The 25,639-nt window shown below is 36.4% G+C and overlaps 1 protein-coding gene across 1 annotated transcript in view; it reads left to right on the top strand.

Moving 5' to 3' along the window:
• Positions 1-25,048, top strand: part of SCG3 (secretogranin III) — a 44,171-nt gene extending 19,123 nt beyond the window's left edge. The window contains exons 7-12 of the mRNA XM_074231938.1: positions 266-443; positions 3,930-4,046; positions 8,324-8,394; positions 9,147-9,291; positions 20,068-20,148; positions 24,930-25,048. Coding sequence (XP_074088039.1) covers positions 266-443; positions 3,930-4,046; positions 8,324-8,394; positions 9,147-9,291; positions 20,068-20,148; positions 24,930-25,048 — 711 coding nt within the window. The remainder of the gene's footprint in view (positions 1-265; positions 444-3,929; positions 4,047-8,323; positions 8,395-9,146; positions 9,292-20,067; positions 20,149-24,929) is intronic.
• Positions 25,049-25,639: the final 591 nt, after the last annotated feature.

Genomic DNA, 25,639 nt, shown 5'->3' with positions numbered 1-25,639 from the left:
GGATTATTGTAAAAATTACATGAGTTAATATGTAAAGTGTTTCACAAACCTTAAAACACCATATAACTATTAGCCATTATTGTTATTGTTGTTACTGTAATGATGATGATAGTTGTGGTGAAAAGGGAGAAACTTTTCCCTTTGCACTCAAGGATCAAATAAAAAGGAGAAACAAGTTATAGTTGCAATTATTCTACCAAAATATATCTGAGGTTTTTTGGTTTGTTTGCTTATTTTTTAATGAAATCTTACTCTGCCCCTGGAGACTCTAAAACCAGTCATTCAAGATGGTCTTACTAATGGAGAAAATGATGATACAGTACATAAGACCTGGACCATACCCAATACCTTGGAAAGAAGAAACAAAATTTATACTCAAGACAATTTTGATGACCTCCAGTATTTCCCAAATTTTTATGCACTACTAAAAAGCATTGATTCAGGTAAGTATTCTGCTATATAACCATATTTGATGAAAACATTGAATCTAAAAAATGTTCTGTTTTGTTTTCAGCCTTTTGCAGACTGGTCCTATTAAGTAGTTGACATACCAAGTACTCAGAGAGCACGAGTTTTGTCAACATTTGTCTGTTCTGCCACATGAATCATTCAATAGCATTTATTTCTGAATGACAGACCCTGGGCTATGCATTGGGGACATAAAGACAAAACCGAAACTGTCTTTGCCCTCATGGACCTTTTAGTTCAGAAAATAGATGCATCGATATTTATTGATATATACAAAACAAAATGAATGTATACAAAACAAATGGAAAATAAATGCAAGATAAGTTTTTGAGAGAGAGGCCTTTAGAGTATCAGGAAAGATTTCATGTAGAAGGTGACTAATTTTCTCCTTGGTGACTCAGAATTTTACAGTTATACAGCAAATATTTATTATAGGTCTACTATGTCCCAGGGCAACTGGCAAATCTGATCTCAGATACCTCCCACTTGTGTGACCCTGGGTAAGTCACTTAAACCTGTTAGCCACAATTTCCTCATCTGTAAAATGAGCTGGAAAAGAAAATGGCAAACCTCTCCAGTTATCTTTGTTCAAGAAATCCCCAAATGGAGTATGGCTGAAACAAGTGAAACAATTGAATTGTATTCCTCAATTAAATATCAACTCATTATCAACCTCAGGGATCTTAAAATGTTAGAGTTTTAAGGGAAAGATTAGGTTGAATATTCTTTTTTTAATTTAGCATTTTATTTTTCCCTGATTACATGTAAAAACAACTTTTAACATTTGTTTTTAAAGACTTTTGAAAATTCTCTCCTTTCCACCCCATCCTCCCTGCCATTGAGAAAGCAAGCAATTTGATATAGGTTATAAAAGTGTAGTTAGGCAAAACATTTCCATATTAGTATGTTATAAAAGAAAACATAGACCCCTCTCCCCCCCAAAAAAAGAAACCCAAAAGAAAGTATAAAAAAAGTATGCTTCACTCTATTCAGACAGCATCAGCTCTTTCTCTGGGGATGAATAGTATTCATCATAAGTCCTTCAGGGTTATCTGGTATTGCTGAGAAAAGCTAAGTCATTCACAGCTGATCCTTCTACAATACTGCTGTTATTTTGTACACATTACATTTCACTTTACATCAACTCATTTAAGTCTTTCCAGGTTTTTCTGAGAGTTTCTGGCTCATCCTTTCTTATAGCAGAATACCATTTCATCATAGTCACATGCCACAATTTGTTTAGTTTATTCCCCAACTGATGGGCATCCCCTTAATTTCCAATTCCTCGGCACCAGAAAAGAGCTGCTATAAATATCCTTATTTCTCTAGATCCTTTCCCTTTTTATTTTTTATCACTTTTGGAATTCAGACCTAGTAGTGGAATTGTTAGATCAAAGGGTGAGCATGGTTTTATAGTCCTTTGGGCAGAGTTCCAAATTTTGGCTGCATATTCTAGAATGGGTTTTTAAATATGGTATAGACTTTATTTCTAAATCCCTAATTTTTGCTTGTTTTATTATCATTTGACTTTGTTCTTCTAAAAAAGGAAGTATACCTAGTTTTTGCCAGTACAATCCATTTAATTAAAAGTTCAGGTTAGTTGGGTCATCATTAGTCAAGGTTTCATCATCAACCTGAAATATGCTAATATATTATACTCAATAATTAAAAATTATTTATTCTATGGTAAACTGTAATAGAATGTTTAGGAACCTCTCTTTTCCCCAAAGATATTTACCTAAATCAACCCCTTGTTCTTATTCTATACCCTTTCACTCTGACCCCCAGTCTCATTATTAAAATTCATGCAGCCTCATTTATCTTTCTGTAAATATTATATAATTCTTCACCTGACTGAGTCCTATCCAGACTAGGCACAGAGAAGAGATTCTCTCTAACATTCTTTAGCATCCTTTCTTTTTCCTTTTGAAATATTTAGACTCATTCTGCTATTTCAAAAATGTTTAATCAATGCCTTTTGTTTGCATTCCACTGTCATTTTCAGGCACTCCTCCCCAAACTATCCCTTAAGGCCTCTCCTTGATAACAAACAGGTGAACAAGCTCAATGGATGCAGTAGTAACTCATTCTGAACATATGCATGTAGCTTCATTTCTGGAGAATACCCCTTTTCCTCCACCTCCAGACTGGGGTGTAAATGAGATCAGTCAGAATGAGTCAGACTTGCTACAGTCTCCAGGACTTTTTCCACCTTTATTGGCCCATTTCTGAGTTATTGTGTATCATTAGGAAGAAGATTCCAGCTTAAAATCCTATTTCTGTTTACCTGGGAGTCACCACTTGCCAATGAAAGTCATTCCTTCAGCCTCCAAGATTATATTCATGATATGAAATGTGCCAATGTAGATGTAGCTGTTGACAAATTGTTGAGGTAGCTAAAGTTTGTCCTGACAGTTCTTTGCCTTAATCCCCTGCTCTACTCCATTGCCCTTATCATCTCTTTATTTGCCTTTATCTATACATTTTAAAATATTTTAAAATTTTAATCTAGTTTTAACACTTGGCTTGATTCAGAGGTAAATGCTGGAATCCTGTAGTTCATTGTCTTTCTTATCTTCAAATGAGATAATATCTGTAAAGCACTTAGCACAGTACCTGTATCTTAGAAGATTCTAAATAAATGCTTCTTTCTTTTCCCTCTTCCCATACTTACCCTTAATGGCTAGGCTTTATTCACAAAACATGATATAAAACATTTCTTCAAAAAAATGAACTACATAGCACATCATGCACCTTATACACATTGTGTTATAATTTCTATTATATTTATCCATAATACATGTTTTGGCTCCCCTTGCTACATTTTAAGTACATTGTACTAAAATATAAGCTTCATGAAATCTAGGTCTATTTCTTTTTGCTTTTCTTTTTTTTTTTAATTCACTTTCTGGAACAATATATTATACACAATAGGCAACATTAATTATTAACTAATTAATTAATTGATGTTGTTGAACCATGTCCTACTGGATTCTAATTCCAGTCCTGCTACTATTATCTGTACAGGTATAACATTGGATAAATCATTTAACCTTTTTGACCTCATCTGGAAGGCTGGTAATTTGGACTAGATGCCCCAAAGTTCTTTATAGAAGTAAATTATATGATCTTATGCATTATTTAGTGTTTTGTTCCAAATACAGGCCATCACATACCACCCATCCTTAGAATAAAATCTCTTTGAATGGAAAATACCCTGAAAAATAGCATCATAGGCTACATTTAAGTTTTATATATAACCCTTTTGTGAATGGGAAAGAATATGAATAATACCATATTTTTATATTTTCCCCAGCACCAGTCATAAAGCATTAGACATAATGGACCTATAATAAACATGTGTAAATGAGTAAGTGAATGAGAGAATCTTATGTAATCATCAAAGATAAAGGTATATTTTTATTGTTTATAAAATGATTTATGTCCTTTTTTATATATAGAGAAAGAGGCTAAAGAGAAAGAAACACTGATTACTATAATGAAGACATTGATTGACTTTGTGAAGATGATGGTTAAATATGGTACAATTTCTCCAGAAGAAGGTGTTTCATATCTTGGTAAGAAGACTATTTGTAATAATAGACTTGAATATACTAAACTGGGTGTGTACCAAACACTGTAATAGAGTTAAATTTATTTGTAGCTTATTTTACCAAATTTTACCCAATTTTGTCTAGTTTTACCCAATATTGGTCAGAATCATAACTAGAACAAACAAGTGGAACTTTGTCCTTAACACAGTTAACTTAGTGAAGGAAAATTTTTTCCTTTCTGCAGACAAGAAACTGCTGGTTCTTCTCCAGTTCATGCCTTATCTAAGTGTGGTGGGAGACAGGCAGACTGGAAGATGGCTTAAAGGTCAGACTGTAGCGCAATAGGTACTTGGGAAAGAGATTGGGAAGAATGGACCACTCCATCTCCTGATACAGCTACATGCAGGATTCCTTCTCCTGACTCATATACTTATTAGCTATGTGACTCTGAGCTATTCATTTAACCTATATTTTCCTGCAAAAGAATGTTTACAATATTTATTGTTGTTCCTATTAATGATCCTAGGATATTCTAGATAAAATTGCTGTTTTCAAGGGTTTGAAGAACTATCATATGAAAGAAGGATTAGACCTATTCTACTTGGTCCCAGGGAAAGAACTAGGCAGAAGTTGCCGAGAGACAGATTTCAGTTCACTCACTATAAGGAAGAATTTCCTAAGAGTTGGGTCTGTCCAAGAGATGATGCTTCAAGAGGCAGTAATTTTTTTCCATTGCTGCATGGCATCTTATCAGAGATGTTATTTGAAAGCATTCCTGCTCAGGTAAACCTGGATTGGATCAGGTAACCTCTTTCAGGTCCCTTTCAATGTTAAGTTTCTGCAATTCTATGAACCAGTGCTATCAGAGTTAATCTGTCAGCAAAAGCAGCAGAATATCTATATATAGTCAGACCCCATTTCTTCCCTTCTAAGCTGTCATAATGTTGGCACCCAAGGATTGGAAATCCTGTACAGACCTCTGGAGATTCTTGGTGAGCAATAAATACTCTTCCCTCTGCCACAATGATCTGGTGTGGGCTACAGTGGTGTATCCTGGTCAGGACTCTCCATTGTCACTTGTAGCTACCATAGTACTGAGAATTAGGTACAATTATGTGAAGTCTTTCCTCAAGTTATTCATTGTACTGTCCATCAAACTTATTGTGACCTGTGTCATACAGACTTGTGAGGTATAGTGCTGCCCTGGTGATAGATGACAATTTTTTTGGCAAGGGAAGAGATAACCATGGTTAAGTGACTAGTTCATAATCACAAAGCTAGTGTAGAAGGCCATATTTGAACTCAGGTCTTCCTGACTTCTGGGCAGGCATCTGATAGATGACATCTTGACTAAAATGCCCCCCCTCAGACTTCTTACCACAGTTAAGGACACCTCCTTGGTCCTAAAAATGAGATTTTCTAGCTTTATAGACTTCTATTTCACATCATCTCTAAATAGGGGTTTTAGTTGATATCATGTCCTAGATAATCACTTTATGGAATCATTGACCCTAGAGTCAGAAGACCTGGCTTCAAATCCTGATTTTCATGCCTTAAGCATACTACTTTCCATTCATTAGCATCAGTTTCCTCAACAATCAAGTGAGTAGGGGTGGCTAGGTGGCATAGTGGGGGCGGCTAGGTGGCTTAGTGGATAAAGCACTGGCCTTGGAGTCAGGAGTACCTGGGTTCAAATCCGGTCTCAGACACTTTAGTAATTACCTACCTAGCTGTGTGGCCTTGGGCAAGCCACTTAACCCCATTTGCCTTTCAAAAACTAAAAAAAAAAAAAAAAAAAAAAAACAATCAAACGAGGAGATTGGACTAGATGGTCTTGGAGGATTTTTTCTAACTCTATATCTGTGATCTTATGATTACTTTTCTATAAAGCTTCACCTTTCCAGTATGATGGACAGGCAGAATCATTCCCTGGAATCATATTTCTGGTACTACATTTTTAATATCATCATCATCATCATCATCACCATCACTAGCATTTTTTGTTCCCATGTGCCAAACACTCTTTACAACAATTATCTCATTTCATCCTCACAACAACACTGAGAGGCAGGGTGGTATTATTTCCTCCTTTTTTCAGTTGAGAAAACTGAAGCAAATAGAGACTAAATGTTGCCTAAGGTCAGTGTCTAAGACCGGATTTGAACTTAGGGCAATTCTGACTCCCCAAGTGGCACTCTAACCACTGCTCCACTGGCATCCCCCACATGAAGTGGATAGGGTGGTCCTACTCTCTACTGTAAATTTCATTTTACTCAATCTATTTAGCCACCAAGAATGTGCATGTCTTTACCAACTATTATTTTTACTACATTTTTTCCTGTACTCCTGCTATTCCCTGAAGGTCCTGTGAACAATGGCTAATTAGTAAAGTTAGAGTTCATGTACACTGACCTACAGTATACCTGTAAAGGTATATATAAATGGTACCATTTTGGGGTGCAAATCATTGAGCATGAGGCACTAGACCTGGCTCTCCCCCTTCAACATCTCAACTAGTAGAGTTTTTCTGAAATTTATGGAAAGGGTGTTGAGTCCTTTCCCCATTCCTTAGTAAGTAAATCCATTAGCATACCACTAAAAACAGCTGGTGGTACAGGGCAGGGTGTACTGAGTCAAGAAGACCTGAGTCCAAGTCCAGATTCAAGCTGTGTTTATTTGCTTTAGTTTCCTCAAATGTAAAAACATTACATATGTTGCAGGGTTGTTATGAAGATCAAATGCAATGTTGTAAAAAGTGCTAAGCACAATGACTGTCACATAGTAGTAGGAACTTTATAACTGCTTTTTCCCTTTTTCCTACTGTACCAATTGAAACTGTCAATGTTCTGATGTTCTTTTCTACGACTGATTCAACTTAACTCTAATTTATACCCTCTGAGTTGTTCAACCACCTTTTCTTTCAATTGAGTAAGAAAATATATATTGTACAAGATTTCTTTGAGAAATGGAGCTTGGGGCCAACTAGGTGATACAATGGATTGTGCTCTGGTCATGGAGTCAGGAAGACCTGAATTCACATCTGACCCCAGACACTTAATAATTGCCTAGCTGTGTGACCTTGGGCAAGTCACTTAACCCCATTGCTTTGGAAAAAAAGAGAGAGAGATGGAGTTTACTGTTTCAAAACCCCAGAGAAGTTAGATGGCAAAGTGGAATAGATTTGGGTCTGCAGTTGGGAAGACAGAGTTCAAATTTGGCATTTAACACTTGCTGTATTTGTATGTGACCCTTAACATAATGCCTGGCCCATAATACACACGTATGTAAATGAATATGGGAGTTAACACATGATGATGATGTACATGACCCATTGAGCCATAATCTGAAATGAAGGTGAAGGAAGATGGTATACATGCCTGCAGCCTAGCAGAGTTGGCTGAATCATAAGGAGTCTTAGTGGACCCTGTTCACAGGCGTACCAGGTCATCAGCATTTTCCAGAAACAAAATACCAGCAGCAGCATTAAAAAGACCGAAGGTTTGGTGAATCACGTTGTGTCAGGCAAATGGTTATCCATGAATTTTGACTTCTTATACATATATGGACCTTCTTACTGCTTCCTGCTTTAAAACTGTGACTGGCAATATCTCTGTACTCTGTAGAAATCTCATATGAACCCAACCCTCCTTTCTGTTTTGCAATTGTTCACCTTCCATGTTCTACTTTTCCCCTTTTTTTATTGCCTCATTACAGGTCCATGCTAACCTTGCTCCAAACAGATGTAACATAGTCTGTTATGAGAAGTTACTGGATAGTTTGAATAGCAAGGAATAAAGATATTAGAAAGGCCATCATATTAATGGATCAGATGCTCCAGGATCACAAAGAACCAATTATACAGTCAGATTCTTGATGGAATAAAGCAGTGGTTTTCTTTAAACAAAGAAGAAAAAAAGACAAAAGTGATTCTATTATTCTGTGGATTCTGTGCATCAGTGCTCATGTCTTGATGAAAAATAATAGCTTTAAATACAAGTGAGCATTATTATGAGACATTCTTCTCTGATGGTACAACCAGCCCTGTGCTAAAGAGTAAGAGGGATGCAAAGGAAGAATAAGACATGGTCTTCTGATATTTGTACTACATAAGTGGGACTGGATAGGCATCTTTCTGGGATGTTATCAGGATACCTGAAGAGAATTGGGTAGGGAGCTGGACTGGGAGATCTCAAATGTCTTGACTGCTTTCCTATTCAGTTTTATTAGATTAAGTTGTTTGCTTTTTGAAAGATTTAAAATCTAAACATGGACTCTTAAAATAGCACTTTTTTTCCCCCCAGAAAACTTGGATGCAACAATAGCTCTACAGACCAAGAATAAACTTGAAAAAAATGCCCCTGACAATAAAAGCAGTTTTATTTCAGGTATTTTTCTTATTTCCTTCATGGTTTTAAAAATGACAAATATTATTTGGATTAGTAAAAAAAAAAAAAAACTTGTGTTTATTATTGATCAGGCACTAGATTGTAACTTTGAAAGACCTGGGGTAAGAAGGATAGGCTTAAATTGACTGCCAGGGAATGTATGCATACTAGGTGACCTCTAAAATTCCTTAGAATTCCAAGATTCTATGATCCTTTTATTACAGCATTTTGCACAATTATTACTGTATTACCTATTGTGGTTGTGGTGGTTGTGAATTTTTTTCAACCTCTCAGAAAGAGTATGTTTGCTTTATATCTATTTAAGTAGGTTCAACTGATGTTGAACATCAATGAATGACCTCTTTTAGTCTACCAATTTTCCCTTTGGATCCTTATGTAAAGGAATTTAAGGAATGTAAAGGGATTAAGAAAATAGAACTCAAAGGAATAAAGTTCTTGTTAAAAGTTCAAGAATATGGTCTGCTATTCTAGGACTGAACAGTTTTGAATGAATGACTTCATGCAGTGAAGAGCTATACTGGTTGTTGTTGTTGTTTTCCAATTAATCAAAAACATCCAAACTGGATAGTTTTTTAGTCCCCCCAAATTTACCATGGGACTTGATCTACCCAGTTTTGTTGCTTATGTTAATTAAACTGAATAGAAAATTGCTAGGTTTCCACTTCATAGTATCTCATTTAAGTAAAGAACTGGTCTTGAATTGAAGATATAACAGCAATCTTTGCTCATGGTTCCTTCAGACAAGAGTCATGAGGAAGCAGACAGTACAAAGGAGGAAGCAGCTAAAATGGAAAAGGAATATGGAACGCAAAAAGATTCCACAAAAGATGGGTCTGACACAGAAAATAATGAGGAACCAAAAGGTAAAGAATCTTCACCCTTGACTTATGAGATTACAGTATTTATTTCTCCACATCAGAGAAAGGTTTGACAATTATCACACAATGTGCCAAAGCTTGTAAACAAAGTCATCTGCAACTAAACCTACTTTTAAAAATGCTTTTCCATTAGTGGCTAATGGTTGTGCCAGGCTGTTCATATTCTCTGAAATCCATTCCTTTACTCTGGTCTGTGATCAATTGACCCATACTTTCAAGTCATTATCATGACTTAAATGTATGAGGCATCTTAAAATTCACACAATCCTTTCCTCATAACAGCCTTGTGAAGAAGATAATGCAAATAAAATTATATATTTTATAAATGAGGAGAATAAGACAGCTAGAGGCACAGGAATTTAAACACCATTCTGATGTTTCTTTTTTATTTTGCTCTTTGCTCCTGCCACTTTCAGATCCTCCCTTACAGACCCTACAAACCCAAGAAACCTCTCTCTGTTTAAAGAATCTAATCCAGATCCTTATTGCAGTCAATGATGACCTTTCCACCTTGTGTTTCCACCTCCTCTTTGATAAATTAAGTTTCTGACTCCATCTTTTTCTGTTCGCCAATCTTTGCCTTCTTCAAAAAAAGCAAACAAACATACCAATTTTGACCTCCCAGTTCCATTTTCTAATCCTCCAACATTCCAATGACTTCTGACTCCAATCTACAGAAGAGTGGTCCTGCGGCTGTAACTGAATTGTATCCCCTCCCTCTTACCAGTCACCTGCTTTTATCCCTGGTCCCCTAATTTCTACTTCAAGATCTGCCCTTAATTTTGCCACTATGGTGCTGGTGCTGTATTAGACCAGAATTTTGTTATTCCTCCTTGTTGAATTTATTAACATTGTGGTGGTAATTGTGAACATCATTACTTTGGTTCTACTTTTTTCTCTTCTACATACCTAATTCTTTAATACCTGCATTTTCGTGTTTCTTTGAATTCTTCTTATTTGTACAGTGGATAAAGCACTAGACTTGGAATCAGAAAGTTGTTCAATTGTTTCAGTTGTATTCAATTCTTCATAACCTCTTTTGTGGTTTTCTTGCAAAGACACTGGAGTGGTTTACATTTCCTTCTCCAGCTCATTTTACAGATGAGAAAATTGAGGCAAAGAGGGATAAAGGGACTTGCCCATGGTCACACAGCTGGTAAGTGTCTGAGGCCAGATTATGAATTCAGGTCATTGTGACTCCAGTCCAAGAATTCTCTCTAGTGGCCAACCAGCTACCTTGAATTCAGATCATGCCTCAGGTATTTACTAGCTCTGTGATCTTCAGAAAATCATTAATCTTTTCAACTTCTGTTTTGTCATCCTCTATGGTCCCTTTCAGCTCTATGATCTATGATCATTCCTCATTGCACAATAATATTCCATTATGTTCAAATATGATAAGAACTAGCTATTCTCTATTATTGAGTATTCATTTTGTTTCCAGTTTTTTTTATCACATATATCATAAATAATGCTGTGGTCAACATTTTTCAAAAATAAGTGTTTTCTTCTTGGAGACTGTTCGAAGAAATAATCCTAGAAATATGTAATTTAGTTGGTGAAGTAGATAATTCATTTAACTTCTCAACCTGTTTCCTCAGTTTTGAAAGTATCCATTTATCTTTTGAAAATGTAGGTTTAAGTTACATTATTGATTACTACTTATTCAGGAGTTGATTACTCAGGGATTAAAGATCACCTATTTCTTTAACTTCTCATCAGAGTAGAAGAGGAGATAAAAAGAGTGAAACTCACTCCTTGGAATTTTGTTATCAAGCCTAGTGAAACATTCCATAGAGACTAAAGGAGGTTTTCTTTGTATTTTTAAAAATATAGATTTATTATCTTTCCCTCTTTTTCTGTGCTATCTCTGACCTACCTCACTGCCAAAAAATACAACAGATAGCTACGATAGTGCAGCCAGAACTGGAATCAAAGATTAACATGTATTAAATGAATAAGATTACATTTCATAAGACAAAGTCACTAAGAAATATGTTCTATATTTATGATTTGTTCATTTACTTTAATGTGAAAAAAACTGGTCTGTTTTTCTAGTCCAAATGAGCTGTGTGTGTGTGTGTGTGTGTGTGTGTGTGTGTGTGTGTGTGTGTGTGTGTGTATGTAGCTTTCATTACTGGAAAGAACAGTGGAAACTTCCATTCTGATTGAGACCAAAGTTGTCTGTTCTTCCTGTCTCTTTCATTCAACAAATGTTTATGAGGTTTTGATGGCTTATGCAGCGATGTGATGGGGAATGGGAGGGGAAGATATAGATCTGATTTAAGGTCTAGGTTAGGGGTGGCTAGGTGGCATAGTGGATAAAGAACCGGCCCTGGAGTCAGGAGTACCTGGGTTCAAATATGGTCTCATACACTTAATAATTACCTAGCTGTGTGGCCTTGGGCAAGCCATTTTACCCTACTGCCTTGAAAAAAAAAAAGCCTAAGGTCTAGGTTAAAGGGAATCAAACTAGAAAAGAATTTTTAAATAATATGAAAACAACTATGACAAAAACTGGATATATAAATGCTCATAGTTCTTCTCAGGACAGAAGAAGACACAGGATAGAACTTGTCAAGGGCAACACCAATCATTGCTGCTCAAGTTTGTATTTAATTCAATTCATTAATTAAATAGGGACCCTATGATGGGTCAAGAGCTGCCCATCCATCTTGTGAGCAGCCCCGACCAGTCTACCCCAATTAGTTAATGATCTTTTTTGATATGTGATTTTGCCATACAGAAAATATATTTATTATTATTGTTACATGAACAAATTTCCTTTGAATAGTATACTATATAGTATCTTCTTAAAACATTGTTATTTATAGTATTGTGTTGGGGCAGCTAGGTGGTGCAGTAGATAGAGCACCAGCCCTGGAGTCAGGGGTATTTGAGTTCAAATTCACCCTCAGACACTTAATAATTATCTAGCTGTGTGGCCTTGGGCAAGCCACTTAACCCCATTTGCCTTGCAAAAACTAAAAAAAAAAAAAATAGTACTATGTGTTTTGTAAGAGTCAATTTGCTTCATATAGTTCCATAATTTATTGAATCTATGATTAAATATTTTGTTAAAAATAGTGAATATCAATACAAACAACTGAACTAATTTAATAACTAATTTCAATTAATAAGTATAACGGTTGCAGTCATTTCCTTCAAACCTCCATTTTCCCCCATACGACTAATTATAGTTAGTTCCTATTTTCTAAGCTTTTTTTTTTTACTGCACATTATTTTATAAAGATTTTTCCAGGTTTCTTTGTATTTCCCATCGGTTTCATGATTTCTATTAGTCAGCCTTACATTGTATATACTATATCATACTTATCCAGTCATTAAGTATAGGGATTTCTGCTATCTGTGCTCATAGTATAAAACAAAGCAATTTTCCTGGGTCAGAAGGAGCAAATTGAGGTCAATACAAATCTATATGACAAATTAACAATTCTGTTGTTGAAAGTTCACATGGCTACCCAACCAAGATAATACAAAATTGAATCTCTGGCATTCTTCCACTCCATTTCAGCACATTTTAAGGCCACATACAACTATGAAAAAAACAGAGGGGGATAATAGAGACTCAGAATGCTGGAGTGACTCTTCATTCTCTGTCATCTCCCATATCTAATCTGTTGTCAAATCCTGTCAATTTTACCTTCATAATATCTTTCCAATACACCCTCTTCTCCCCTCTTACGTTATTACCATCTTGGTGCAGATCCATATCACCTCACACCTGGACTCTTGCAGTAGACTACAGCAGACCAAGAGTAGACTACAGCAGACCTCCCTAACACAAGTCCCCTCCCCATTCCAGTCCATCCTCCACTCAGTTGTTAGTAATCTGAACTGTGGATAGAGCACTGGTCTTGGAGTCAGGAGGACAGGAGTTTGAATCTAGCCTCAGATACTTGACCCTGGACAAGTCACTTAATCCTGATTGCCTCTCGTCCAGGGTTACCTTCAGTCATTTTTTATGTAGGTTTTTGCAAGGTAAATGGGGTTAAGTGGCTTGCCCAAGGTCACACAGCTAGGTAATTATTAAGTATCTGAGGTCACATTTGAACTCAAGTACTCCTGACTTCAGGGCCAGTGCTCTATCCACTGCGCCACCTTCATATATGGTCATTGGACCCAGATGGCTATGGAGGAGAAAGTGAGGCTAGTGACCTAGTACAGTCTCACTCAAATCCAATTCATATACTTTTTTTGGCATTACTTCCCTGTTGTGGTGGTCTTCTTGAAAAATGAAGGACAAAAAAAAATTGTCAAATTAATCCTAAACTGAAGATCTGACCATGTCAGCACCATTACCATCTTCCATTCAATAAACTCCAATGGGTCCCTAATACCTCCAGGATCAAATATGAAATCCTGTTTGGAGGTCGAAGTTCTTCACAACCTAGCCCCCTTCCTAACTTTGCAATCTTCTTACAACTTATTTCCTTTCTCATACTTTGTCATTAAGTGTCTTTCTTGTAGTACTTTGCACAGTCACCAAACTCTGGCTTAGTTTCTTCATACAAATGAGAATACAAATATAAATGAAAATGATAATAGCACTATCCTCCCAGAATTATTGTGACAATAAAATGAAGTATTTGAAAAGTGCTTTCAAACCTAAAAATACTATATTAACATAGCTGTTATTATTCCTACCTATTCCCCTTATCTAAAATACTCTCCCTCTTCACTTCTGTCTGCTGACTTCCCTGGCTCCTTTCATTTCTATGTAAAATTCTGGCTTCTACAGAAAGTCTTTCCTAATCCCCCTTAATGCTAGAGCCATCTCTCTATTGATTTAGCTATACATTTAATTTGAGGTTTGTTTTTCCAAAATGGATAGATCACATACTCTTATTTTCTTTCTTTCTTCCTTTTTCTTTCTTTCTTTTTTTTCTTTCTTTCTTTCTTTCTTTCTTTCTTCCTTTCTTTTTTCCTTCCTTCCTTCCTTCCTTCCTTCCTTCTTTCTTTTTTTTTTTTGCAAGGCAATGAGTTCCAAGGTCACACAGCTAAGTAATAATGTTTGTCCTTCATTTTCAAAGAAGACCATGACATCAGGGAGGTGATGCCATGACAAAAATGTGAATTGGATTTGATTGAGGAGCTGCTATCCTAAGTTACCAGTCTCACTTTCTCCTCCAGAGCCATCTGGGTTAAGTGACCAGATATAAGATGGTGACTTGCCCAAGGTTATACAGTTAGTTAAGAGTCAAGTGTTCTAAGGTTGGATTCGAACTCCCTTACTCCTGACTCCAAGGCCAATGCTCTATCCATAAATGTCTAAGGCTAAATTTGAACTCAGGTCCTCCTGACTCCAGGATCAGTACTTTATCCACTTCGCCACCTAGCTGCCCCTGTTATTTTCTTGAAAACTTTATTTAGCATATGTTTCATTGGTAACTGATTCCTGATCAAAAGGTGTAACAAAGAAATTTTAAGATTGTAATAAAGACTTTGCTATTCATTTGCAACATATTATTGAACTAACTTTACTTTCAGAATTTTTATCAATATGTCTATGCCACAGTTAAGGTTTATTTTGGTTTAAAGAAGCTCTTTTACTCTTTGCCCCCCCCCCCAGTAGTGATTTAATATTATAAACAGTATGGTGACATAAATATTTCAGAGAAGAAACAGTTTTCAAGTACCCTCGGGGACTTAGAAGCCTCATTTACATACAAACAACCTAAATGCTAATGACTAAGAACTAATGACTCATCTCTTAACTAAACAAACTCCATAAGAACCTTTACTGGGCAAGATTTCATTGGCCTAGTTTCTAGAATCAAAGAGGTACATTTAGTCCAACTCATCATTTCCCCTGATAGGGATGTCCTGTTGGGAAGGGGCTATTTTTTGCTTTGTCTTTTGTATCCCCCAGTGCCTTGCAAGTAGCAGTTGCTTAATAAAATGTCAACTGAATTGAACTCATTTCATAGATTGAGGAAACTGATCTCTAGGGACACAAATTGACTTTGCTGAGATCACAGCAAGTTTTTTATTGTATTTTGTTTGGACTTCATAGTAGTAACATTCTGCCTTGTATTATAGTGATACGGATTTTTTTTTTTAAATTCCTCCTCCCCCCATCCTATTACACTATAATAAGAACAGCTAGAATTTAGGTAGCTGGCTCTCAAATCCTTTTACAAATATTATCTCAACATTGTACACAGAAACAGCAACATTTGTATGATGATCAACTATGATACACTTAGCTCATCTCAGCATTACAGTGGTCCAAGACAATTCTAAAAGACTTCTGATGGAAAATGCCAACCACATCCAGAGAAAGAACTATAGAGTGTGAATGCAGATCAGAGCATACAATTTTCACAGTTTTAAATTTATTTTTTGTTCCCCTTTTGTTCTGATTATTCTTTCACAATATGACTAGTCTGGAAATTAAAAAAAATATTATCTCATTTGATCTTCACAATGATACTGGGTGGTAAGTTCTATTATTATCCTCATTTTTAGCTGAGGAAACTGAGGCAGGCTTCAGTTGCCCAGGTTTCACAACTTATAAGTGTCTGAGTTGTGAACTGAGGTTTTCCTGGCTACAGGCCCAACACTCTTTTCATTATACCACCAAGATATATATCTATAAGCTACTGATGACAAAGATTCTTCAGGAGTGTGACATAGGGGCAGCTAGGTGGCACAGTGGATAAAGCACTGGCCTTGGAGTCAGGAGTACCTGGGTTCAAATCCAGTCTCAGACACTTAATAATTTCCTATCTGTGTGGCCTTGGGCAAGCCACTTAACCCCATTTGCCTTGCAAAAAAAAACTAAAAAAAAAAGTGTGGCATAGTGTATAGAGAAGTAGACTTGGAATCAAAAAATCTTTCCCTTGTTTTTCTCAACTATCAAATGAAGGAATCATATTTGCTGAACTTCTTCCAGCTCTAAACCTGTGGTCCAGTGACTATACTACCCCTACTACTACTACTACTACTACTAATAATATGTATATAATGTTCACTATATGCCAGACACTATGTTGTGTTATATAGTTATTTTATTTGATCCTCACAATAACCTCAGGAGGTAGAGGTTATTATATTACAGATCAGAAAACTTAGGCTGAGAGATTAGGTGACTTACACAAGGTCACTCAACTCACAGATGTCTGAGGTCTGAAGTCCCACACAACACTCCTATCCGGGCACCCAGCAGCCTATACTGAGAAGCACCAGTATATCACTAGAAAAAGTACTAGATTCAGAATCAAGAGCCTTAGGTGTGAATTTCTGCTCAAGCAGCTTACTCATTAACTGGACAAATCATTTAACCTAATTTGCCATTAGCTGGACAAATCATTTAACCAAATCTGTACTTATTTCCTTACCTATAAAAAGTGGATAACAGTGAGCATTATGCAGCTCACAAGGTTGATGTGAGGAAAGTTCTCCTAAAACTATCCAGCAGTAATCTAGATGTACATATTTCACCTTTTATTATTATTTCATCTTTGCATCCCCAGTGTCCAACCCGGTCCTTGCACATACATAACAGGTACTGAGGACCTACTGAGTTGAATTGAGTCAGGTCTTCCAACTCTCCGTCCAGTCTCATCCTACTTACTATATACTTAAAGATAACCAAGTTATATTTTTTTCAAAGATGTTCTCTAATTTAGATTTTTCAATAGTTTGAAGAGTAGAAAAATAGAAAAGGTGTTGACTGATCTTAGAGTTGGATGACCCAGGTTTGAATTTTGATTCTGCAATTTACTCTCTGTAGGTGCTTGTGACCAAGTCATTTCTCTCTGTTTCCCCAACCTATAAATGAGAAGGTTGAACTGAATGATCTAGAAGGTCCCTTTCTCCACTGAATTTATTTGAATTAATGAGCACTGTTTTTGCTAGACTCAATTTAGTTGACCTTAGTAGCTTCAGAAAACAGACAATGAAAGTCTATATATTGATTTCCTTGTGAAGTTGAGGAATGAAATTCTTTTACACCTTACATGTAAACTAAGCCTTCTCACTCTCAGTCAGGGTAGTGTGAGGTCCGAAGCCAAGATGGGTTGGGGTTATCAAAAGAGGTTGACATTAAGACTGTCTAAAGTCAGTGAAGGTAAGATGATCATAAAACAGATTTAGCAAGATTCAAGGTGGCAGCATAACACTTCAGCCCCTACTCTCCATTGATGGCTTCCTTAGTTCTGTTGCACTGGACCCTCTAGAATTCCTGTCTTCTTGAACTTAGGGAATCTGGTTTTCTCCAGAATTTCCAGAAGGAATGAAATTCTCACCACCTCTTTCTAATACTGAATAGTCTTTCTATCATACCTCCTTCCCTCTGCCCTCCTCTCTGACACACTGGGCTAAGAGAAAGAATAAGCATATTCCTTGCTTCTCACTATTCCTTTATTATCATCACTCAGCAACCTCTTCTTTGAGAGTCACTCCATCCATCTATATCACTCATTCCAAACCCTTGCTGTTGTCACTTAACAGTCTCCAAGTCTCTTTTGCTCTCAAGAAGTTTGGTATCTGAATCCCAGTCTTCTTTTCCACACCTACCCCCACCCTAAAACTGAGAGTCTTCAATATACTTGTTGATATTCCTCAAATACCATGAATTCTTAGCCCAGCCTCCTCTTCAACTCCTACGATTTATTCTGTCTCATCCTGCCACAGAAATGGTGACAATTTATCATCATATAATTATGCTACCTCCTTCATCCTGGATTCTGAAATTCCTTCCTTACTAACTGTGTGACCCTGGACAAAGTACTTAACCTTGTTTACCTCAGTTTCCTCATCTGTAAAATGAGCCAGAGAAGGAAATGGTGAGTCATCCTAATATCTTTGCCAAGAAAACACCACAAGGAGTCAGACCAAACAACAATAAACCAAAAAAAATATATATATAATATAGAATTTAAATTGAAGCTTTAAGGAAGTCATGTCCAAAACAGAACTCATTGTCTTTCCATCTAAACATTCCTCTCTCTTCCAAACTTTCTTATTTTTGTTGTTTCAACATCCAGATTCCTTGGAATCATCCTTAAATATTTGTTCTTCCTTGCTCCCTATGTCCAACGAATTGCTAAATCTTATCTAGCTTCCACATTCTCTCTTGCATCCATTTCTTCTCTGTACTCATTCTATTACTACCATAATTTTAGTTCTTTTTCATTTCTCACCTGGAGTACTGCAATATCCTATTTGTTCTCCCTCCTACTAGTTTTTTTCCTCTCCAATCCATCCTTCACACAACTACCAAATCAATATTTATAAAGTTTCAGGTCTGCCAATGTCATTCTCATGCTCTAAAATCTTCAGTAGCTTCCTATTGTCCCTATTAACTAGAAAATGCTTATCACTTAAGACAAAATACTCCCTAGGACTGGCCTCAATCAGACAAAGAAACCCTTGGTCATTGATGAATATGCCTATAACTGCATTTTTTTTTCTATTGAAGTTTCTTGGAGGTCATCTAGTCCAATTTCTCCATTTTTATGAATGAGGAAATTGAGGTTCAGGGATATTAAATAATGTGTATAAGCATCAGAATAGCATTTGAACTCAGGTTCTCTGACTTAAGCTCGATGATACAGTGGATAGAGTACTGACCTCAGGAAGATTTGAATTCAAATTAAATCTATTTGTTATGCAATTCTGGGCAAACCACTTAACCTCTGTTTGCCCTAATCGACTGGAGAAGGAAATAGAAAATCACTCAAATATCTTTTACCCAGAAAGACTGGATGACTGAATAACAACAACAAATCTCTGACTCTAGGACCAGTGCTTCCCCCACTGTTCCCATACTGCCTTGCATATTTATATATCTCACATAACACCTTATACAGTGACTTTACATCTTAGATGATCAATAAATATTTTTGACAGAGAACTGACTTCAGTGCTCTATCAACTGTACCACCTAAGTCCCCAGATCTATTCATTTTAGCTAAAGAAGCTTTTCAAAACAAAACATGTTAACTTTTGGGGGGGGGGAGATGAGGGGGTTTACAAAGCAATGGGGTTAAGTGACTTGCCCAAGGTCACACAACTAGATAATTTTTAAATGTCTGGGACTGGATTTAAACTCAAGTCCTGATCAACCTTGAAGGACTTGCTCATTCCATCAGTGCAACCATCGGGAGCAATTTGGGGCTGTCTGCAAAGGAGAGTGCCATCTGTATCCAGTTAAGGAGCTGTGGAGTTTGAACAAAGTTCAAGGACTATTCCCTTTAATTTAGAAAAAAAACCAGATATCTTATTGTCTGATCTTGTAACCTCTGAGACTTCTCTTCTTTAAGGATATGATTTCTCTCTCATCACACCCAATTTGGATCAAGATACAACATGGAAACAAAGTAAAGACTGACAGATTGCTTTCCGTGGTGGTCGGGGGGAGGGAAGTAAGATTGGGGGGGAAATTGTAAAACTCAAATAATATCTTTAATAAAAATTAATTAAAAAAAAATAAAATCAACTCAAGTCCTCCTGAATCCAGGGCAGGTGGTCTATCTACTGTGCTACCTGGCTCCCCTCAAACGTGTTAACTTTTTTTTAGGTTTGCTTTTTTTTTGCAAGGCAAACAGTAAGGTTAAGTGGCTTGGCCAAGGCCACACAGCTAGGTAATTATTAAGTGTCTGAGACCGGATTTGAACCCAGGTACTCCTGACTCCAGGGCCGGTGCTTTATCCACTACGCCACCTAGCTGCCCCTACGTGTTAACTTTCAATGAATTTTTTTTTAATTTTGGTTTGTTTGATTTTTTAATAGGAAAAACAGAGACCTATTTGGAAGCCATTAGAAAGAATATTGAATGGCTGAAGAAACATGATAAACAAGGAAATAAAGAAGGTATGAAATTAAATTTTTTTTTAAAAAAACCTGCTATTTATCATTGGGAGACATGGACTTACAGGTCTGTTTTTATGTATTATTTCATCCTTGAAAGGAACTCCTAGTATGGAACCTTTCTCCACTGATGCAGATCACCAGCTCATCTGAGGTTCAGTTTCCTCATCTACAAAACAATGGATTGGGGACTGGATGACCCTTAGCCCCTTCCAGTTCTAAACCTATGATCCAATGGAAGGATCTCTTCTCTGCACTCCTTTTAAAGATGTGGAAACTGAGGTCCTTAGAAATTAAATGACTTGCCCCAAAATCAGCTTGTCAATGTTGAAACAAGAACTAAAATCACAGGCTCCTAATTCCAAGACCAGTGCTTCCCTAACGAAATGCTTCTATTCATTCCATTAAGTTACATGTACTGGGCATGTACAGAAGAGATCTGGACACTCATTTGCCACTTACTGTGTAACTATGGGAAAAAAAAATCACCAAATCTCTGAGTCTCAGTTTCCTCAGATGTAAAACTGAGATAATAATATTTGTGTTACTAATCTTCTGTGGGTGTCAAATGAGGTAATGTACATAAAACACAATATTAAACTCTGCCAGCTTAAAACTGCACTAAGACTTGGAATACTTTGTATAAATTTGAGTTCTTATTATCACCACCAACATATGAAGCTCTATGATAGTTAAAACTTCGGCCTGGATGAATCTCATTAGCCCTTCAAACCTTGATACTTCAGTGACTGGTTGCTAACATGTAAAACAAAAGGCAGCAGTTAAGAATGGTAGTTTCTGAATGCAGGTAATGGTGATCAGATGGGTATCTTTTTTTTTTTGACCAGTTAAATATTTATCAAGTACCAACTAAAAGTCAGGCACTGTATTTTTTTATTTGTTGAATGAGCATTTGATAGAATCATTTCTTTTTTTATTTATTTACTTATTATTTCCCCCATTTTTATATGGAAAAACAATTTTTAACATTCATTTTTAAAACTTTGAGTTCCTAATTCTCTCCCTTCTTTCCTCCCCACCCTCCCTCATTGAGAGAGTAAGTTATTTGATATAGGTTAAAATGTGCAATCATGTAACATATTTCCATAAAGTCATGATGTGAAAAAAAAGACCTCCCCCCCAAAAAAAAAACCTCAAGAAAAATAAAATGAAAAAAAGTATGCTTCATTCTGATTATGAAAGCTATCAGCTCTTTCTCTGGAGATGGATATTATTCTTCATCACAAGACTTTTGGAATTGTCTTAGGTCATTGTAGTGTTGAGAAAAGTTGTCATTCACAGCTGACCATCCTAAAATATTATTATTATTACAGTGTCACAGTACATTTCACTTTGCATCAGATTCTGAAAGTCTTTCCAGGTTTTTCTAAGAGCATCCTGTTCATCATTTTTTTCCTTAATTGATATTTTATTTTTCTAATTGCATCTTATTAAAGTTTTTCAACATTCATTCATCCATATGCATATTTATGTTACATAATTTTCTTCCACCCTCCCTTCCCATTCCCCTCCCCTTAGCAGCAGTCTAGTGAATATTATACATGTTCATTTGTATTTAACATATTTACATATTAGTTATTTTCTATATGAGAAATTAGGATTAAGGGAAAAGAAAGAAAAACATGGAATAGTAAGGAAAAACATAAGTGGAAATTTTAAAAGTGAACCTAGTGTTCACTCAGATTCTGTAGTTTATTTTTTGTTTTGTTTTTTCCCCCCTTCATCTGGATATAGATGGCATTGTCCATAACAGGTCTCCTAGGGTTGTCCTAGCTCTCTGAATTACTGAAAGGAGTTGCATCCATCAAAGTTGATCAGCTCACAATGTTGTTAATGTGTACAATGTTCTCTTGGTTCTGCTCCCTTCACTCAGCATCAGTTCCTGTAATTCTTTCCAAGCTTCTCTAGAGTCCAACCATTCATGGTTTCTTACAGAACAATAGTACTCCAATAGCATTCATATACCATATCTTGTTCAGCCATCCCCAATTTCCAATTCTTTACCACCCCCAAAAAAACTGTTCATCATTTCTTATGGCAGAATAGCATTCCATCATGCCACAGTTTGTTCAACCATCCCCAACCATCCTCTCAACTTCTAATACTTTGCCACAGAAAAGAGCTACCACAAATATCCTTGTACATCTCTTTTGGGATACAGATCTAGTAAGAAAACTTTTTACAGGGAAGTTTTTCAATTTTCTTGTTATTCTGAACTTACAATCATCAACAAACATGAACATTTCAACATACAAAGAACAAAAAAAGAATAGTATATTCAAAACTAGGAATCTCTTTACTTATAACTTTGTGTGTTTCTAGTTTAGACTAAATTTTAGCACATTCATTTCAACAGATGTCCTTGTGGGTGCTTCATCTGAGCCTTCTTCTGTTCTCTTCCCTGCATTTTCTTTTTCTATCTTTGCTGTAACTGGCTTCACTTTTCTCCCCAATTCTCCTGTGTAGGTGGTTCAATGTCTAGAGAGTTGGGCCTGGAGTCAGGAAGCTCTGAGTTCAAAACTAACCCCAGGCACTAACTAGCTGTGTGACCCTCCCTTTGCCTCAATTTCCTCAACTGTAAAATAGGGATCATCTCACAGGGTTGTGAGAATCAAATGAGATATTTATAAAGTATCTAAGCATATGGCAGGTGATTAATAAGTGCTTATTAATCCCTTCCCTGCTTGCCTGTCAAAAAAATCTCTGTAATAGCAGTAATAGTTGCCTTATAACGTTTTTCATAAATTAAGCTGTCCACACACAAATTTATTCTCTTGATGACTGAAAGGATCTCTAAAATCCTGGGCTTTTTGTACCAAACTACCTCTCCATGATTTAGCTTGATTGTCCATTTCACGTCCAAAAACAAGCAAGCCACCAAAACCCACTTTTTTGAACTTTCTGTAGTCCGGAAATAGACTGCCCACATCCTGTGTCTCTCTCTGCACCTTCACTAGCAAAATTGGTAACCTGATTAGTCAATAAGCATGTGTAAGAAAGGGCCTGGAGAAGAGACCAAGTGGTATGTCCAGGGTCACCCAGCCAGTAAGTAGAGGACCTGGACACACAGCTTAATCTCTCAGAGCTACAGTTTAAGCATCTGCAGAACAGAGTTCGTGATAAGAAATTGAAATCCATGTCTTATCTGATAAGATTGTGAGAGAGCAGAATTCAGTGAATTTAGAGAAAATTTTTTTTTTCTCTTTTGGGAATAATTTGGGAAATTCTGAAGATCCTACCTCACAGGATTACTCTTTGCAAAACTTAAAGTAGTATATTAACCTAAGTTATTTATACTATCATGCTGGAGAATACCAAAGGAATAGGCCAGGCAGTACATCCCTGACAACCCATTGTTCTGTGCCTCCCAGGCTTCTAAGACCGAGGTTATGCTTTGGAGTGGAGAGGCTGCTTCTTGGTTCTGAAATCAGTATCTCCTCAACACTACCTCCTCTCCCTTCTTCCTCTTTTTTCCTCTCGTCTGTCTCTTCCTCTCCCTCTCTTCTTCTCTCTTCCTCTCTACCCCTCTCCTCCCTTTCTTTCCTTCCCTATAACCCTCTGTCTCTCTTTCTCTGTTCTCTCTCCTTCCCTTGCCCTTTTCCTTCCTCTCCATCCTCCTCTTCCTCTTCCCCTTCCCCACCCTCCTTCTCTTTTACTCTCTCTTCTCTCTTCTTCCCTTTCCTCCTTCTCTTTCCTTCTCCTTCCCTCCCCATCCCTCTCCTTCTCTCTCTCCCTCTCCCTTTCTCCTGGTAGTTTTTGGAGTTTCTTTGGATTTCATCTAGGTAATAGGGATGTTTGGGATGGGACCTAAAGAAAGAAGGCTATTGATGTCAGACAAAAAAGAAATATGAAGAGCCTATTTGTATAACTCAGCTCTCCTCTTCTGACAACAGTCCATTTCAATAAACAGTTTTAAGTATTCATTATACATTTCATATATATATATACATATATTTACAAGTTATGATATTAGATGTTATGGATATAATAGTGAAAAATTACACAATACCTGCCCTCAAGGATGGGATACACCTTATTTGTAGCATTTTACATTTAATATCTTATTTGAACCTCACAACTGGGGTGGCTAGGTGGCGCAGTGGATAGCGCGCCAGCCCTGGAGTAAGGAGTACCTGAGTTCAAATTCGGGCTCAAACACTTAATAATTACCTAGCTGTGTGACCTTGGGCAAACCACTTAACCCCATTGCCTTGCCAAAAAAAAAAAATCTGAAAAAAAAGAACCTCACAACTATGAGAGGTGAATACTATTCTTATCCCTATTTTATAGAAAAGTGGGGTTCTGAGACATTAAGTGATTTCATTCCCACAGAGCTATCCCCCTGTCTTTATAAAGATAATTTACACTTATATGCTACTCAATAGTACAAGGTCTGTTTCAAGTATAATATTTTATTTAAACTTTATTAAACCGAGATAGGAAGTGGAAACTTTTTTTTTCATTTTACAGATTTGGAAACTTGCCTTAAAACTAAACTGCTTTCCCTAATTCATACACACATTTAGTTCTGGATTCAAGCTCAAATTCTGACTTCAAATATAATAATCCTTCCAAATCATAATTGTCAGGAACCAAAGGAAACTTTTGTTTATGAGTATCTGATATATGTAATTTGTTTTAATTAGATCAACAGAATCCTGTTTCCTAGGACCATCTACTAGTATTTGGAAATAGCTTGATGGTTCTGGTGTTCATTATAGTGTGTTTTGCTTTGCTTACTTTCTGCTAATTTTATATTTCAGATTATGACCTTTCAAAGATGAGGGATTTCATCAATCAACAGGCTGACATTTATGTGGAGAAAGGCATCCTTGATGAAGGGGAAGCTGAGACTATCAAACGTATTTATAGCAGCCTATAGGAAAGACAAGGAATCCAGGGAGGATGCTAACATCTTGCAATTGTGGAGCACTTAGGAAAACATGCTTTAGCTTCAAGCAATTTCTAGTCCTGTGATCTGAGTTCTTTTCATTTAAGGATTAATAGAAAATGCTGAATTCACATTGTAATGAATATTTTAAAGTGATGAAAAGTAGCTCTCTTGATATAAAGACTAACATTATATTAGTATCCTCTGATTCACTAAAAAAAAAAGTAGCATTTTGGGGAAAATGTGTGTAAATTAAAATTTTATATACTGAATCCTTTTGGCTCACTGATATATTATAAAATCATAGATGTGTTCCTATGGAAAAAATCCTCCAGAAAATGAAGTTAAAACTTTTTTCAAGGAAGGAATTAAAATAGATTTCCCACCCCAGGGCATGATGGATACTATAGTATCCCAATGACAATATGTCCACTGCAAATTGTAGTTCCCACCAGCAGTTCACTTTGGGATGCTAAAATAAATCTGTTCTTTTTTTTTTCTTTCAAAGCCTCTTTAACATGATAAGGTATTGAGCCATCTGCTTCTCTAGGTGCTATTTTTACCGGCCTCTAAATTAGAGCA

This window comes from Macrotis lagotis, chromosome 4, assembly GCF_037893015.1.
Source record: "Macrotis lagotis isolate mMagLag1 chromosome 4, bilby.v1.9.chrom.fasta, whole genome shotgun sequence".
NCBI lineage: Eukaryota > Metazoa > Chordata > Mammalia > Peramelemorphia > Peramelidae > Macrotis > Macrotis lagotis.
This window is presented reverse-complemented; position numbering and strand designations above follow the sequence as displayed.